The sequence below is a fragment of the Pocillopora verrucosa genome, chromosome 5, assembly GCF_036669915.1.
Source record: "Pocillopora verrucosa isolate sample1 chromosome 5, ASM3666991v2, whole genome shotgun sequence".
NCBI classification, from domain to species: Eukaryota; Metazoa; Cnidaria; class Anthozoa; order Scleractinia; family Pocilloporidae; genus Pocillopora; species Pocillopora verrucosa.
Genome location: NC_089316.1, coordinates 3056315 through 3072740, shown reverse-complemented (window position 1 = coordinate 3072740; position 16426 = coordinate 3056315). Strand labels below are relative to the sequence as shown.

At 39.7% G+C, this 16426-nt stretch overlaps 3 protein-coding genes across 3 annotated transcripts; all 3 read right to left on the bottom strand.

Moving 5' to 3' along the window:
* Positions 1-498: 498 nt before the first annotated feature.
* Positions 499-3568, bottom strand: LOC131780188 (glutathione S-transferase 4). The gene is made up of 5 exons (XM_059096799.2): positions 3327-3568; positions 2507-2605; positions 1921-2036; positions 1667-1771; positions 499-807 (listed from the first exon to the last, which is right to left on the bottom strand). Exons 1-5 carry the CDS (start codon positions 3460-3462, stop codon positions 616-618), a joined length of 648 nt encoding a protein of 215 aa, XP_058952782.2. The 5' UTR covers positions 3463-3568; the 3' UTR covers positions 499-615.
* An 836-nt stretch (positions 3569-4404) lies between these two features.
* LOC136281140 (glutathione S-transferase 4-like) lies at positions 4405-7354 on the bottom strand. The gene is made up of 5 exons (XM_066167352.1): positions 7117-7354; positions 5731-5829; positions 5185-5300; positions 4969-5076; positions 4405-4747 (listed from the first exon to the last, which is right to left on the bottom strand). Exons 1-5 carry the CDS (start codon positions 7250-7252, stop codon positions 4556-4558), a joined length of 651 nt encoding a protein of 216 aa, XP_066023449.1. The 5' UTR covers positions 7253-7354; the 3' UTR covers positions 4405-4555.
* A 230-nt stretch (positions 7355-7584) lies between these two features.
* On the bottom strand, positions 7585-10486 carry LOC131780204 (glutathione S-transferase). The gene is made up of 5 exons (XM_059096815.2): positions 10153-10486; positions 9957-10055; positions 9194-9309; positions 8411-8521; positions 7585-8106 (listed from the first exon to the last, which is right to left on the bottom strand). Exons 1-5 carry the CDS (start codon positions 10298-10300, stop codon positions 7930-7932), a joined length of 651 nt encoding a protein of 216 aa, XP_058952798.2. The 5' UTR covers positions 10301-10486; the 3' UTR covers positions 7585-7929.
* Between the last annotated feature and the right edge of the window lie 5940 nt (positions 10487-16426).

Genomic DNA, 16426 nt, shown 5'->3' with positions numbered 1-16426 from the left:
GTTTTAGCCTAAGTTCTCACACGTGGTTACCTCTGCCTATTTTGTGGATCCTTCACTTTGCCAAGAAGCGTTCATCACTTTTAATTTTCAACTTTATTTCATTTTTAAACATAAAATAATTAAAGAGCTTTGTCTGCTCACAAATTCTCCAGTTCTCCATCGTTTAGATCAAACTTAAGTTGTGAATAGAAAAAAAAAAAAGAAAAAAGAAACAGTAACAACGTTAACCAAAACTAAAATTCATATGGGCAACCCTGGATTCCCCATTGGAGAGAACATAAAGTATCATAAACTAAAAACAAGAACACACGAATAAATGCACAGGAAAACAAAACAAGGAGGAAAATTATGAACCGACTTTCCATGTGTTTTGAAACAAAACAGTTGGTAAAATTTCCTGTGAGATGAACACAATAAATGAGCTAATGGCTTGGAATGCCTGCAAGAGTTGTGCTTAATCAGGTCCAAAAAAACAATCAAAGACCAACAACAGTCAAATCTTTTGAGTCGCACTTTATTAACTATGATATTGGACTGGCTGACTAGAGGTTAATTTTGTGACATTATCCCTTGTCTATTGCTGAAGGAAAATCATCCACAGGATAAGATAACGTCTCAATAGATGTAATCCACGAATCCATCTGTCGGATTCTTCAACTTCTCCAAAATCTTCGGCTGCGTTCGGACACGTTCGTACCAAGCCGACAAAGAGGGAAACTTTTTCAAACCTTCGGGAATTCCTTCAGCTTTTCCCTTCATGAAATAACTGTTTAAAAAGGTGAAGACCACGATATCGGCATAAGTCAACTGTAGAAAAACAACACGTTGATGTTAGTTATTGAAAACAACACCCACTCCATTATTGCCAGCAAGACCGCTGTCGATGATGACATTGTAGTCGTCATCATTATCATGTATATCGTGTATATCGTCACTGCTTTTTACACCGCCTTAATTGGTCGCTCATTGTTTTTGTTTCTATCATTAATATCATTATTTGCATAAACGCTTCGCCATGAGCCTCTTGGCCTGCAGATGAGTGCGAAGCCTTGGGGCAACGCGGGCCGGCGAGAGGTCTGGTAAGGGGTGTAGGCATGTTAGTACCAGACCCCTCGCAAATCTCTACCTGACTCGTCTCAAGTCTTCTTGCAGGTAGAGAAACATGCATCCTGTAGCGTTAAAAATGAGGACCTACGCGCATTAAAGTAAACAATTAAAATTACATCTGTTGATGTTATTTTCGTCATACTTGTGACCGTTGACTCGCCTAATACTGTGAGATGTTAAAAACAGGGTAGTCGCCGGGATAGTTTCTGATTAAAAATAATTGTGACAAATTTTTTTGGTATCTGGGGTGAGTCTAATGACTTGATGATCATTGTAGAACGTGAATGTTGCGAAATCGCGCCCCTTTTTGGCTAGGCAACTGGCAGGGTCTTAGTATGTGCGATTCTGCATGAGCCATTCTTTCCGCGGGAAAAGTATGAAGTAGACCAGCGCAAGTGGGCGAGAGGTCTGCAAGGGTTGTAGGGCTGATTATCAGTGCCAAGTCTCCGGCAAACTTCTCACCGACTCGTGTCTCAAATCTTCTCGCGGGCGGAGAAACACGCATCCATATACGCTAATATATCGAAGGCCTGCTCTCAGGCCACACTTGTCGGCCTACCTTTTCACCAATGAAGAATCCATTTTTATTAGCTGACAAGATCTTTTCAAAGTATCCACATTTATCTGGAATCACTTCTTCGGTGGCGGTCTTCATAGCTTTTTCCTGATTCATACATGAGGAAGAAAAAATTAGGTTTCGCAAACCACAAGTTAGTTTGTCTTCTAACCCTACCTCCCTGAAAGCTAAGATACGTGAGACTTCAACGCTCGCTCGTTCGTTCGTCCCGGAAGTTAACATCGTGATCATCAAACCTTTCTTTCCGGGTCTTTCTCCCCATACGCCTCTGTTAGTGTGGTCTCTAATTCGTTGACCACGTGAGCCAAAGAATCTGCCTGAGCCTGCTGAAGATTGCCTTCTGGAGCAAGATCTGAAAGTTAAATGCAGTTCGCGTTTGCATAAACATTCGACAGGAAAGGGAAAATGTTTAGGGAAAATGTTTGATTACATTGAATAAAAACAAACAAAACGAAAAAAACGGGCAAGTAGCTGGAATGTTTTAGCAGGTTACTGGGTGAATGGACTGTAACATGGTAAGATCAATTTCTAAATGACATTTTCATTCATATCAAAGTGGTACAGAGAAGAATCCAAGTTTTTCCTGAAGTTGAGTGGTTGGCGTACGTTTTCGTGAGACAACATCTTTCAACTTATTATTCATCGCTAAACCGTAGCTTTTATGCAAGCGCTGTCGTTCTCTTGGTTCGTCACCCAGTCGTCACAAGAATTGGGGATAATTTCATTACGGAGCGGGAATGGGTTGGAATGTTCATTTAACAATCTTCTATTAAACGAGAGTTGATAAGTATGTTTATTAAAAATGAGATGATCGTGACTTACTGAATTCCTTAGCCAAATAGCTTAAAATAGCCTTGGATTGTGTGAGGACTGTGCCATCGACCTCGAGGATTGGTAGCTGTCCAGAGGGGCTTAATCCAGCTGACAAAATAACAAAACAAAGAGACCTTTCATTACCTTTTGATTTGGGTCTCCTTACAACGAAACCCCACCTCCATTCCATTTCCCGTGGTACCTTTGAGACCTAGATTAACCAATCCTTCCTCCTCACCCCTCCCTCGGGAGCAGCACAAAGGCTCTCCTATCAGGCACTTAAATCGCATATTTTTTTTACTAACGATTCGTTTTGTTTGACAATTGATTGTTTCTAAATGACGTCCAAAACAAACAATTGATGACACAAAACTGCTGCGATTAAAAGTGTAATCATTCAAAAGCAATCTGACACTTAAATTTTTTTCGTAGTACAGCGATTTCGATCAAAGTCCTTTGGCGAGAAATACCCGTTCAGCAGTCAGAAACCATCTATTTCTCGGTTAAAGAGATTGTGAAAGCGTTGTTTGAGTAAAAGTGGCATTTCTTTTGTGACAGAAATTGACTGTAAATGTTTGTAAACGCGACCCAACTGGTTAAGATTTGCACAAGTTGACAGATTAGACTACGTCAACATCTCCTGAGGTTATATATTAAGATTTGAGATAATTCTCGAGCGAAGCACGCACGAATATTTTCTGCGCAGTCCATCCTACTGCTCATATCGTGTGACGAGGACGATAAACCTCGCACCAAACATTTTGCATCTTATATTCGCTGCATTTTTACATCGGCGTAGAGAACGCCACGTAACTCTTATTATACTCACAGTGTTTCAGCTTTGTAAACCACTCTTCCAGATTTACTAGGATGTCATCGAACTCAACTCCAGCCACCGCGAAAGTTATTCTGATGGCTTCGGCTCTTCCTCTAAGTGGAAAGTACGAAAGCTTATATTTCGGCATCGCCCTAGTGAAGATACGGACAAAGACTGCAAGGGGTCTGAGTATATGACGTGGTTTACTCTCGATGGAGACCGAGATGTGATGAGATGTGATGTGACCTTCGAGGGTCAACAGCGAAAGACAAAGCCAATTAGCGTGGTTAACGTGACTCCAAAGAAATCTGTCAAGCTTGTTTCGACAGAAGTGGGTAGAGCGTGGGGTTAAGGTTGGAATTTGATATTAAGAGATTCTAACATTGTGAATAAACCCGTGTGAACATCTTGTGATATCCTTGCACAACATGCAGATTATTGTGATTTTCACGATGATCTTTATACCGGGATTATATGCATTTCCTAAATGCGTCCCTAAACAAGGCCTTTTTTAAATCTCCGTTATTTTCCTCCCTTTCCCCCCGGGGGATGTGGATTTTTTTAATTCCGAAAAATGCCGCCGTGGCCTTCAAATTCTAGCCAACATAAATATGCATTTCGCTGCATTTTGTAAGACAAAAAAATATTGATAATTGTGGCATACCGATGACTAAATACTTTAAGTGAATTTTAATCGAGCTTTAATGGGAAAAAGGGGGAAGTAGTGGGGGCTTGGAAAGTAATCTAGCAGTACAACCCTCTCTCTTCAAAGGAATCCTAGTCCACGTCAAGAGAATGATAGAATGATATTCTCTTGCCCTTGTTTTTCTTTTATGGAGGGTAGGGGAGGGGGAAAGGGCACAGTGAATCCTAAATGGTGCCTTTTGACCACATAGAAAAAAAGCACCACACCCTACCCCCACTCCCTTAGTATTCCTCTCTTTGGAAAATTATAGGAGGTAAGCAACCTAGTAAGAGAACATCGTATTTTTACTTCTTTTGTTTTTGTTTCAAGAAAATTGCCACGCCATCTTAATCACTCGGCAAGAGAGGTTGTAAACAATTCGTACACGGAGAGACTACAAAGTGATGTTGTGTTTTCAAATTTATTAACCCTATTTGTTTGACTATAAGTGCTGAATTAAAATTACAAAACTATGTTCTAGTTTATTGTGTTTTCCGAGTCTCCTTTTCGTTCCATAACTATGGTTCAAGTATTGCATATCCAGTCACGTGTCCGTTCAGTATGGGTACTCGCCGAGATCTGGTCGCGGAGTCTTGAGCCATTGTTGAATCTTGGGTTGCGTTCTGACCAGTTCGTACCAGGCGTGTAGTTTGGGGAATGCCTTCAACTCCTCAGGAACTCCTTCAGCGCTTCCTTTCAGATAGTAGCTGTTCAGGAAGGTGAATACCACGATATCAGCATAGGTCAGCTGTGGGATGTTGATTAGTGTCAGTAAATATGACTGCCAAATGATTCTGTCATTTTATCTGAAAAGCCCATATCGGAAAACGGGCAATCAAATGAGTACTACAATGTACATACAAATTGCAATCCGTTGTGGCACCGCAGTGCTCTCCATTGTATTGCATTACTCTACAACATAACACTGAATTGTTTTGCACTGCATGGCAGTGGACAATGATATGTTACCTTATCTTCAAGAAAGAATCCCTCCTTGTCGTTGGCAGTCAAAAACGTCTCAAAATATCCGCATTTGTCTGGAATAACTTCTTTGCGAGCAGTTTCTAAGGCTTCCTCCTAGACAAGGGGAAATTATAACTTATTAAGTGCTACTGGAAACCAGAAATTCATGCAAATAAAATATGATCGACGGCGTTTTGTCTGAGAGTGAGTGATTTCACTAACCTTCACCGTTGAATCTTCGTGTCTATTAGCTGCGCTTAGCACGTTTTCCAAGTCATTAATTATGTGAGCTAAGACGTCTGCCTGCGCCAGTTGAAAATTATCTTTTGGAGCGAGATCTGAAGGAAAATATGGTTTCTGTGAACGAAGTATATTTCCTTACTGCCCACTTTAATGGAGAATTTGTCAAGTCCTCTTGCCATGAAAATACTCCGTAAGCCGTTCAAAGAGCGCGAAGGAGCGCTTACTCTTCTCGCAAAGCGGAGGTCCCATTAGGGGGTCTGAATATTCATTATCCTGATGATTTTTGGTTTAATTACAGTATCTCGTATCCCATTAATTCCTGTGGTTTAAATCCCGTAATCACTATTTAGTTAAATATCCTGTATCCCTATATCCCTATAATTTTTAATCAAAATCCCGTATAACGATAACCCCTGAGGTGCGTTTGGCCTTCCGAGCAAGAGCGTTGCGTGACGGAACCAAGTAACGGCTGCAGCGGTAACATAATCAGGAGCGTATGGGCTCCTGCATTAATTCAATACTTACTGAGTTCTTTGCCGACGTAACTGAGAATGACTTTGGACTCCATAAGTACTTTACCATCAACGTACAGCACTGGTAGCTGACGGGAAGGGCTTATTCCAGCTTAAATGAATTAAGAATAAAATATACCAATTTTTGTCGTTAGTTATAAATAAACGCGCTTGTGGTCGTAGAAACAAAGGCACGCATTACTATTTATGATTGTTCAGAAATCTATTTCAGTCATCGTGGCTCGCATTGAGATGTGAAAGAGAACAGCGCTCAGATCCAGATTTGGACGATTCATTTGAACCTAAGAGTGACTTATTGAAAAACTTGAAGACGCAGTTTAATTTCCTTCGAGTCTTCCTTCAGACTCCTTGTTCGAAGTCTCACGTAAAGGCCCATAACTTGCAAGAAAAGTCCGACATACGCGAGGTCTTAGCAGAAATGTAGATTTGGCCGAAATCTCAGGCAAAATACGAGATATACTACCTCATTTTACCTTAACTTATTTATGTCAGGAAAAAAATCGGTGCTGGAGCACACCCGGAATTCGGGAGCTAGAGGCCTGTTTGTCAGTCTGTAAATAACCACAGTCACTTTCTGTAAGTGTGAGATTGGGTTGCAAATTAAAATTATACTTGTATCAGCCAAGTGGCAGCAATCCTGTCAGGGCATTCAAGTTATTAGATCGAGGCGAATCTTAGGAGAAGCATAAAACCGAAAAAGAAGTCTGCATGGTAAAAACTGGAAGAATATCATAGGCAAACTATGTACTTAGGTTCTCTTGTCTGAATTACAAGAAAATTTTGAAGCAATGATTTCTCCAACCAAATAACAAAATTTATGTACAGAGCACCGTCATCGAGGGTGTGGCGCAGAGAAGGGTGAAACAAAGCGGAACAAACGAAATATGCTTTCGCAATGAATATGAAAGCGATCTTTGCAGTAAAGATTTCGCAATAACCTGTGGTCTGAAGATTTATCAACATCTATCGTGTATGTTTACAGAAGAAACAGAAAGAACAACACTCGACACACCCATACAAACTGTAATCTTTCAAGTCAGGCGTCCGTGGTTTGAATATTCTAGGCAACTCAGCTAAAAATTTGACGAATTAATTCTTAAAGTTAACAGAGGGTAAAGACTGAACACGAATTGAGGCTGCGGCGAGATCTGCACCGTCACGGTTCAGTGCGCTCCTTTGAACGTGGCTGCGAAGAGATATAATGGCTTGTTTGATTTCGGTAAAGGAACTTGATCAGCTAGGAAATTGTGGAACAAATGTTCATTTAGCGTTGATGAAAAGGTTGTCAGCAGGATATCCCTGCACAAAGCTTCTTTAATACAGCTGTCTCGGGGGTATCCAAGCTTTTCAAATACGCAATACTCAAATGACTACTCACAATTCTTGTATTTTGAAATCCAGTCGTCCATTGTATAACGTACGTCCTCGAAATCAACTCCAGCGGCGGCGAAAACCATTCTGATGGCTTCCGCTTTTGCGCGAAGTGGAAAGTAAATCAACTTGTACGAAGGCATTGTTTGCAGAAGCTGCAGGTAGCAAGCGAAACAAGAGCGTGTGGGGCGAGAAGCGCGTGGCGTCCGGAGACTTGTGATTTACGGATGATATCTTTAGATAGTATCCGATATCTGAGCTCTTACTTGGTGTAGAAGACACAATTACGTCACAATAGAATTTAATTACAACTGGGAATATGAAACAATGAAAACAATAGTGTGGCGTATATTGTGTCTCTTTCACCAAGTAAGAGCTGATTTCTGTAGGGGAGGAGGCGGGGTGGGGGTGGGGAAGAGTATGTGTCGGAAAACACGATAGATGTTTGGAAGTTTATTGTGTCTATGACTCAATCGGAATCTCCTCTTAACTTGTTCCCAGACTTCTTAAAATCGAAAGGAAAAATGCTTGATAACTGACACTTTTATTGTAGCAAAGCTACTGGAATTGGAAATTCCGTCCGTCTATCGTCATGATCAATTTAGAGGAGATACTTACTCTTAAATTGCTTTCTAAATTCTGTTTTTATTCATCGATCAACTATCTATAAGTTGGTAGAATCATGTAACAGTTGGTGATCATTTGCTTAATTCTTGTTTTGTCAATGTGTGGTTTAGGGGTGATATTGTAAGGAGAAATCAGATTTTAGTTACTCTTAGGGGTTAAAGGGTTAATGATTGTATCCACGGCTGATTGGTCTTTACAATGCTGTTTCAGGGCGTTTCTCGATCCACTCCTTAATCTTAGGTTCATCTCTGACTTTCTTGTACAGAGTAGTAAGGCGAGGGCAATCTTTCAGCACGTCTGGAGGATCCAGTTGGCCTTTAGCAATGTATGAGTTGTAGAACGAGAAGAAGCAGATGTCCGCAAAGCTCAGCTGAAACAAAAAATGATTAAATGATTATTATGTATGAAGCCACTGACTAATTATATATATGGAAAGAAGAATTCAGAACAAGTTCATAAAGTCTGCCTATAGCGATAGCGGACTAGTCAGGGGAGGGTGGGGGTCATTAGAGCCTTAGTGAGGGGATCAGGTAAATTTTGTTGTGGCAAAACCAAAATCCTCCGACCCCTCTCCCCCAGGTGTTGAATGATATCAGGTCCTAAGGATAAAAATGGTCTCGGAACAAGGTAGACAGTCGTCAAGGTTGCGACCTCTTGAGAGCAGAACCACTTGCCTTATTTCCAACACAGTAGACTTCATCTTTAGAGTTCTTTTCCAAGATCTTTTCGAAGTACTTAGTTTGCCTGGGTAAGGACTCCTTATTAAACTTTTCCATCAGAACTTTCTGTGGATTTTAAAGAAACGAAGAAATTAAAGAATTATTGCAAAGAAGCGATTCGATTGGATATTCTTCAAAACTGAAATTTGAAAACGAAACCTACAATAACATCAATAATGATATTAAGGAAACGATGCAGAAGCAATTTATTTATTGCATTGTTGTAGCTAAAAAAGAGAATTACTTTCAAAGTCACAAATTAACTTTATTAACTTTATTTAATTTCGAAGGGCTGTATACTTTGGAATTTGGTAAAACGATAGAATTTTCGGCTTCTTTCAAAGAATTCTTTCTTTCGGACGTTTACAGTCACTGCGGTACACACGTTGAATAAAAAAACTGCCCTTGCCATCCCTCCTTCTATATTTTCCTCCTTAGAAGCCCTCTGACTCTCTTGATAAGACAACGAGCAACCTATCTTTCTTAGCCCAGTCCGTTACACGAGTCACAGGAAAACAGCGCAAAAAAAATAATAAATAAATAAAAAAATAAAATAACTGACCGCCTTGCAAACCATGCTCTTTCCTCCCAGAGATCTTAGCGCGCAGTTCATCTTTTCGTTTCTCTTTCTCTCTCCACTTTTTTTTTGCTCTTTTTCTCTTATTTCTTTTGATTCGCTATATTGATTCATTTGGAGAATAGGAATTTAAGAGTAGATTTGGTAGATTTGTACAATACCTGTTGGGCCGGGTCAGCATGGACAATGGCACGAACGATCTCGTTCTCTAAACCATACACTCCTTCAGCAAACATGTCTGCTTTGGCTTGCTGCAGATCATTACTGGGCATCAAACCTGTAAGGAACAAAAATGGACCTCTTGTTACTTAGAATTATTTCTTAGCCGTGAAATTCACTTTTCGAGAAAAGTTAGGTTACAGATTAGAGAGTAAGCGAGTCTGGAGCGCAGTCCATTCTACATTGAAGTAAATTTGAACACAGAAAAAAATTCTCATATAAAGCCGGAAAACAAATACCACTGAAGTTTCCTTCCCACACATCACAGCGATATGAAACAAAAAAAAAGTAAGCTACTCAAAATCACAACAAAAACAACAAAAAACAAGCAGAAAACAAAAAACTTTGACGTCAAGCGTTTTCGAAAAGCATATGTTCTACGTGTTACCGTCCTTACTAAAACAAACTCTTGTTTTTTTTGTTTTTTTTTGTTTTGTTCTAATTTCTATGGCGCTTTTCATAACTCCGTTTTCGGTGGGTAGTTTATACGTAAATTTGACGTAAATGTAGGATCAGAAAATACGTTGCGTTTTCAAATTCATCTGGCCTTATATGGACGGGGTCTGGTAATATCCTGTGTGTAGGTGCAATACCAGTCTCTTACGTTGGCGTTCATATGGATGTCACGCAACGCTCCTTCCAAGAGAGGGCGTATAGCGTGACATCCCAAGGAACGGCTGCGAAAGAGATCACTGAAATACTTACCATGTCGTTTGGCTACAAACCGAAGGATAGCCATGGACTCGCAAAGGGTCACTCCCTCGACTTCAAGGATAGGTACCAGTCCAAAAGGGCACTTTCCACCTGTAGAGAAAACAGCGCTCTTAATATTGTTCAAAAACACATTTATCTTATACCTCATGATACTCGATGTAATCGATGTTCTAAGATTAGAACTTACTGTGTTTCAATGCCAACCACTCTTCGCTTTTAAGATCAAACGGGATACGAACATCTTCATAATCCACCCCGGCGTATGCCAAAACAAGTCTTGTAGGCTCTCCCCTGGCTCGGAGATTGTAGTAGGTGAACTTGTATTTAGACGCCATTTTCGCGATGAACGTACAAGTGTTTACTCAAACCAAATGAGCGACAAAATGAATTAAATACTTGGCTGACTCTCTTATTTATATGCTGATCTAAAGCATATCGAGGTCACGTGCTATGAATATATGTTGACTTTTCGTAACCATTCGATCAGTAATTTCAAACAAGGCTTCTACAAGTTATAATCAAACGCAGGTGACCTTTACTTTTAGGTCGTGAAAAGAAGACTAGATTCATGCATCTCACTTACACCTGCGTGCTGAAAAATTTTCTTTGCTCGCTGACCAATGTTCTGCTTCAGGAGATCCATTGTCTTGCTTCAGACTAAGCATGACTCAGCAAGCTTTGACGCTTCAACGAAAATATTTGCATATGTAAGAAGAACCTAGTCATGAGCCAATATCCCGAGAGGTTTGTCATCATGATGGAGCTTTCTTCACTTTCTCGAAGTTAGTGATTAAGAATCAATATCTGGAAATTTATTTTACGGAGACTCCTCAAGGTTTTAGATCGCGCTAGATCTGGACGCTAACGTGGCGAGGGGTTTAAAAGTGTCAATAACCGAAAGAAACATGTCATGTTACGTTATGTTTTGGGAGTAAGTAATAGGAGATTTTTCAAATAAGATTTATCGCTTTTCCTTCGGTAATCTTTTTTTGAAAATTGGGTAAGTCCAAACCACATACAGTTCTTATCAATTAGCCTATTTTTTGTTAAAATCTGTTTGAGCTAATCAAATTTATTTAGAAAAATGAAAAATGAAAGAATATAGGTAAAACCGTCTGAACGACCTTAAGTTTTTACCATTTCCAAAGGCAATATCATTTCCCAAGAGAAGAGAATATCAACTCAACATTTGATATTCTCTAGTATTTCCACAATGTGGCAGAGAGTAGAGACATTTCGCTGAAGGAAAGTAAATATCTTTAGGTATTTAAACCAAAAATCAAAATATATCTGCCCGTCACAATAGATGATGTTGCCATGGTAACATCTAAAAATTAACAGAAAAAGCCTTGCTATATCGTTAGCTGAACTGGTAAATCTCTTGAGATGTGTGGTTTGATTCCTAGCAATTGCGACAAGAGAAACCTTTCTGCATTAAAAAGCTTTCTTTAGTCAAATAAAACATCCCAACGGGAGAAGGACGGGTAGGGGGTTGAGGGTAGGTTAAGGGTGCATTTTTTCATGCCTGCACAGGGAAACTAGGTTATATCTCTTTACAATCAGACTTAATAGTTACTTTGATTAGGGTTACAGAGGTTAGGCTTAAGCACTTCAAGTCCATTTTCTCCCCTGTGATGGCCAATTTGAGCATAACGGGAATAGCTCATTATTTGAAAAAAAATAAATAAATAAATAAAGAAAGAAAGAAAATAAAGAAAAAAAAAGGGAATTGGAGAGGCTAAATTAAAGTGATGATATTGATAGCCTTTCTATCTCTGCATTCTTTGTAATTTCTTTCGAGTCTTTCAGTTCTGAAAAGTGGAAAAAAAAAACAACTCGCTTGTTGTCTTCTCATATAATTTATTTTAAAATTAAATATTGTCATATCCAGACTGAATAGCATTTCAACCCTATTTAACCACCTGCTTATACATGATGTACACATTTGAAGCGATGTTCATTTTCTATTAACAACTCTTAAATATCTACAGTTTTTGACTTCATCTAAGGCTTCTGCAAGTGATTTACTCTCAATTTGGTCTCTCCTTTGTTGAACTGGACAGGATCTTTTGAAATCGTCTATCAGATTTTTCGCTTTCCTTGCCGTTTTCTCTGAATCTTCAAATTTTCGACGCAAAGCATGAGAGACCAGTGGAGTCGAAGATAATGTAGACCCATGGTCGTTACTCTTTCGTCGCGAGGAAAATTCCTCAAACACTGTGTCCTCAACTAAGGATATCGAAGACGTGAAGCTCACACTTTTAGAGACGGAAGGTCTTTCAGCTGAATCAGAATGTTTTTTAGACAGGATCGGCGAGGTTGGCGCACTGCGAGTTTTGATCAGCTCCATTGAAACTGGCCACGATGGCCATGGCATTCGTTTGCGCCGTAGAAATTCTGGAGTTCTCGGAGCAAACGGCGTCAAATGCACCCGCGCAGTGCACGATTTCGGTCGGGTTAGTGATTTTTGAACGGTTGAGTTAGAGATCCTCCTTTGTCTAACATCGTTACAGCTGGGGATGACATAATCCCGGCTAAGTCGCGCTGAATCCAAGTTAGATTGGCCAGATAATGAACTTTCTCCTCTCCTTTTTCCAGACGAGATTTTAGGCAAGGTAATATCTGGCAATGACGCGCATTTTTCCTTGGCATCTTGAGAAAGGATCCTTAATGGTGATGATTTTAGCCGGTGAAGTTCTTGATCGCAGCTCAAGTCATTAAAAGATCGTGACAGACTGCTTAGGCTATGATTTGCCCCATCAACTTTAACGAAAGAACCATTCATTTCATATGCTTATTTTATGGCTCAAGTTTTCGTACGATTTTCTTTCACCGATTTCGTCGGTCCCCCCGCGCCAAGACGAATTAAAGAGTAAAAGACGCTCGCTTTGATTCTATCGATGAGTTTCACCAAAGCAAACTATGATGAAAAAACCGTAGTGATGTTTCAATATTGGTATCAGCACACCTGTTCGTCACACGCCAAATAAAGCCAGTCTCTCCAAACTGTCATCCGAACTGAGAAGCGTAAAAACCCTTTGCGTTTCTCTTGCCAAACTTCATCGTTGGCTCATCATAGCCTCTTTTGATAACAGCAATGAATCCGCTTCGTTACCATCTTTTGTCCTCATTAGATCCGTGTGATTAAAAAGAATCCCTCCTGCCCTTATCTTTTCCTCATTTTTGAAGTTTTTATCACCGAACGCCAAATGAAGCAGGCCATTTTATGAATACATAAAAGCGTCACGTGTGTTAATTGTTTTCAGGTAAAAGACCAACCTCTTGGATAAAACAAAGTGAGACTAATCCCGTAATGGATCGATCACCCACTCCAAAATGGTCGCAATAGTTTTCGGTGAATTCGAACATAAGCCTCCTTTTCCTGGAGATCCATTCCTGTCTCTTCTTTTATGAAATAGCCGTTCTTTAGTTGTAGTTGCTAATTATTTCTTGTTAAAGTTTGCACAAGAGGGAAGCACTTGAATAAAGCATCCTGTCGTCTTTGATGAGAAGGCAATAACCTTGATTCTGATCCAAAAACTCTTCGACTGAAACTTTAACTTCAAAGTAATGATCTAGGAAAGATTTTTATTATTTTCGCCAAACCCGCAACAAGAACAAAAAACCAAACCGAAAAAAGAAAAAAAACAAATAAACAGAAAAAGCTTAATATTCATTAAAAGAAAAGCGATGCTTTCGACAGCTGACTCTATTTTAGATTTATGGCCTATTTTAAATTTTCTGCAAGAAACATTTGGTTTTAAATCATTTAAAACGACTCTCATTTCACAAACTTAAACTAATGCAGCGCGATTCCTATTATAGGCCTAAAACACAGTTGGGCCAAATATCTAATAGAGATATAATTTCATCCTCGTTAAGGTTTGTTTTCACTTTGTTTGTTTGATATTCTTGTATTTTTCAATAAACGTAAAATAAATTGAATTGAAATATTTTGCACAAAAATTAAAGGTAGATAAAAAAAAAGAAAGTAAAATTAGCTCTACCGCTGGAAAACGTATTTTAAGGATGAAGCTTAAGGCAGATGGCACCGGAAAATAATTAGCATCTGAAGGAAAGAAGAAAAATAATATTCAAAAATTTGGTTCAGTTATTGTAATCACCACTCAGTGCGCCGAAAAGAGCATCAAAGTGCATTTTGTGTTGAGAAAATTGATATTGAGTCGTGTTGGCCTAAGAGATTTTTTTGTTTTTGTATTCGTGCATTCACTTCTACAGAGCCAGTATGGCTATTATCAATGAAATGAAGAGCTAAGTTAGCGCCTTGGCTCAAGGTTTAGAAGTTAATGACACCCATCAAATGTAAACTTGCCGACAATAACATGGTTATTCAACACCGACAGCAACAACCAAGAAAACCCGGCTATAAGACGAAGACCAGGACGGTAACAATACTATTTATCGTCGTGACTCGAATTTCTCAAATAACGGCAATTCCTCAATTCGTTCATCATGTCAGAGAGTGATTTCCCTTGGTTTGTCTCTTGTCTAGATTCTAATTCTGAGAGCCCTGTTGCAGAAACTTTTCTGCTGCCTCTGTCAACCAAAACCCGTGTTGCCAAGGCAGCTTGACTCACGCGTCGTAAATTTGTGATACCATTAACTGAAATATTTCCAGAGCTGGATCCATTCTCAGATTTGCTTCTTGTTCTTAATCCCAGGGTGTTTGTGGTCGTTTCCTCCGCTCCTGCTACTTGTCTTAAATAGCTTTCTGTCGGTCTCTGCAGCTCCTCTAATCTAACCTTCGTCAGAATTTTTTTGTCGGGTGATATACCAGTTTTTGGGTTTTCAGGGCTTGCTTTGGTAGTTGCACTGCGGAATCTTTGTGCCGCAATCGCCACAAGCGCCAAGGGACGAAAGCTTCTTAATCCATCTATGTTTTCTCCAGTTTCGCTTTTTGTTGAATTCTGTTCCTTAAAACTCTCTTCATATCGCGATATTCTCGAATTCCGGTTTATCGCTCTTCCGGGGGGTGCTTGCACAGTCGAAATCTTTCTCCTTGAAGTCATGCTTTTGTCGCTCCAGGCGTTTCCATGGTGATGAAGCCCTCCCCTTGCACCTGCTGCTGTTGTTGTCGCGATTGTTAACTCATGCAAATCTAGTTTTCTTTGATCTCTTGATAAGCTTCCTTTTCTTTGAAAAGTGTTGCTGCTTTCTCTACTGGTTTCTACTTCAACTTCCTTCTCCAAGTAAATATTGCTTATTCCTCGTGACAAATCCGCTTCCTCAAGCTCTAGAGTTGAAAATTCCCCAGAAATATGACCTCCGCTTACATTTAGTCCGGCTTTTTGAAATTGTCCATTTGCAATTGATGTTCCAGGTGCTACTCTGGGAATATTTTTATTTTCTTCTTTTCCCTGTGACTTAATATTAATGTCAATATCATTGGGGTGACTTTGAAATCTGGTCCAATTTCCATTTGAAATTTGCCTTCGATTCTCGAGTACTTTTTTGGGAACGCTTGGCAAATTATCTCGTCGATATTTGCTTATGTTTTCCGATGTTGTCTCATTAACCATTCTGGATGGTGCGTCGATACATAAAGATAAACCAGTCGGCAAATTTTTCTTCGTCATTGAATATTCCGCTTCAGATTTCGTGCAAGATAAATGGTCGTTGAGAGAGCCAGCTGACTTTCCACTCGGTATCTTGGCGTTCAAAAGGCTGCCACTGGATCTACTTTGACTGAATGTATTGCTGTTATCGATACGCGAATTTGAATTTACAGAATAATGGTGAGGATCTCCGGAAGAAGCCGCTAAATCAATATCAAAGGGAGTTAGTTTTCTCCTTGGAACGCTGAGAGCTTGGCGCTCTCCATAGTCGGTTTTCCGACCTGAAAAGTCTTCTGGGTCACTCACTTTCCTATCACTGTTTATATCACTAAAAAGCGAGGCTCTACTGCTTTTAGATCTTGTATCGCTTGGAGCAGATACTTTCCGGACTCGGCCGTGAATTTCTGGTAGATATGAACTTTCTGCACTTACAGAATCATAGCTGGAAAAGAGGTTGGTACGCGAGGATCGTCTCTGCCAATGTTCCATAACTGTGGCTTTTTCGTTTTCACTTCTGACATTTTGGGCCAAAAAATCCCTTGCTAATGTGTTCTGTCTGCTTGAGATCTTTTTGAGGCTTTTGTCTTGCTCTCTTTGAAACTGGTCCAATTTTTTCCGCAGTATGGACTGCTCGTGGAAGTAAGCTACAGAAACCTTTTCTGTTTGCGCAAAATCAGTATTTTTCCTCTTATCCATAGTACTTGGCTTTGAATATTGTTGACAAAGTTTTACTGCAACGCAATCCAAGTCAAATTCATGAAGAGTGTTTGTTTTAAACGGAAACTAGCATGGATTAGCCTTCAGAGCGGATTTTTCCTCGATGCGAGTTAATGAAAAACTGTCTCCCCATGATACTTTTCCAAGGTGAATCGATTCGAAGAAAAT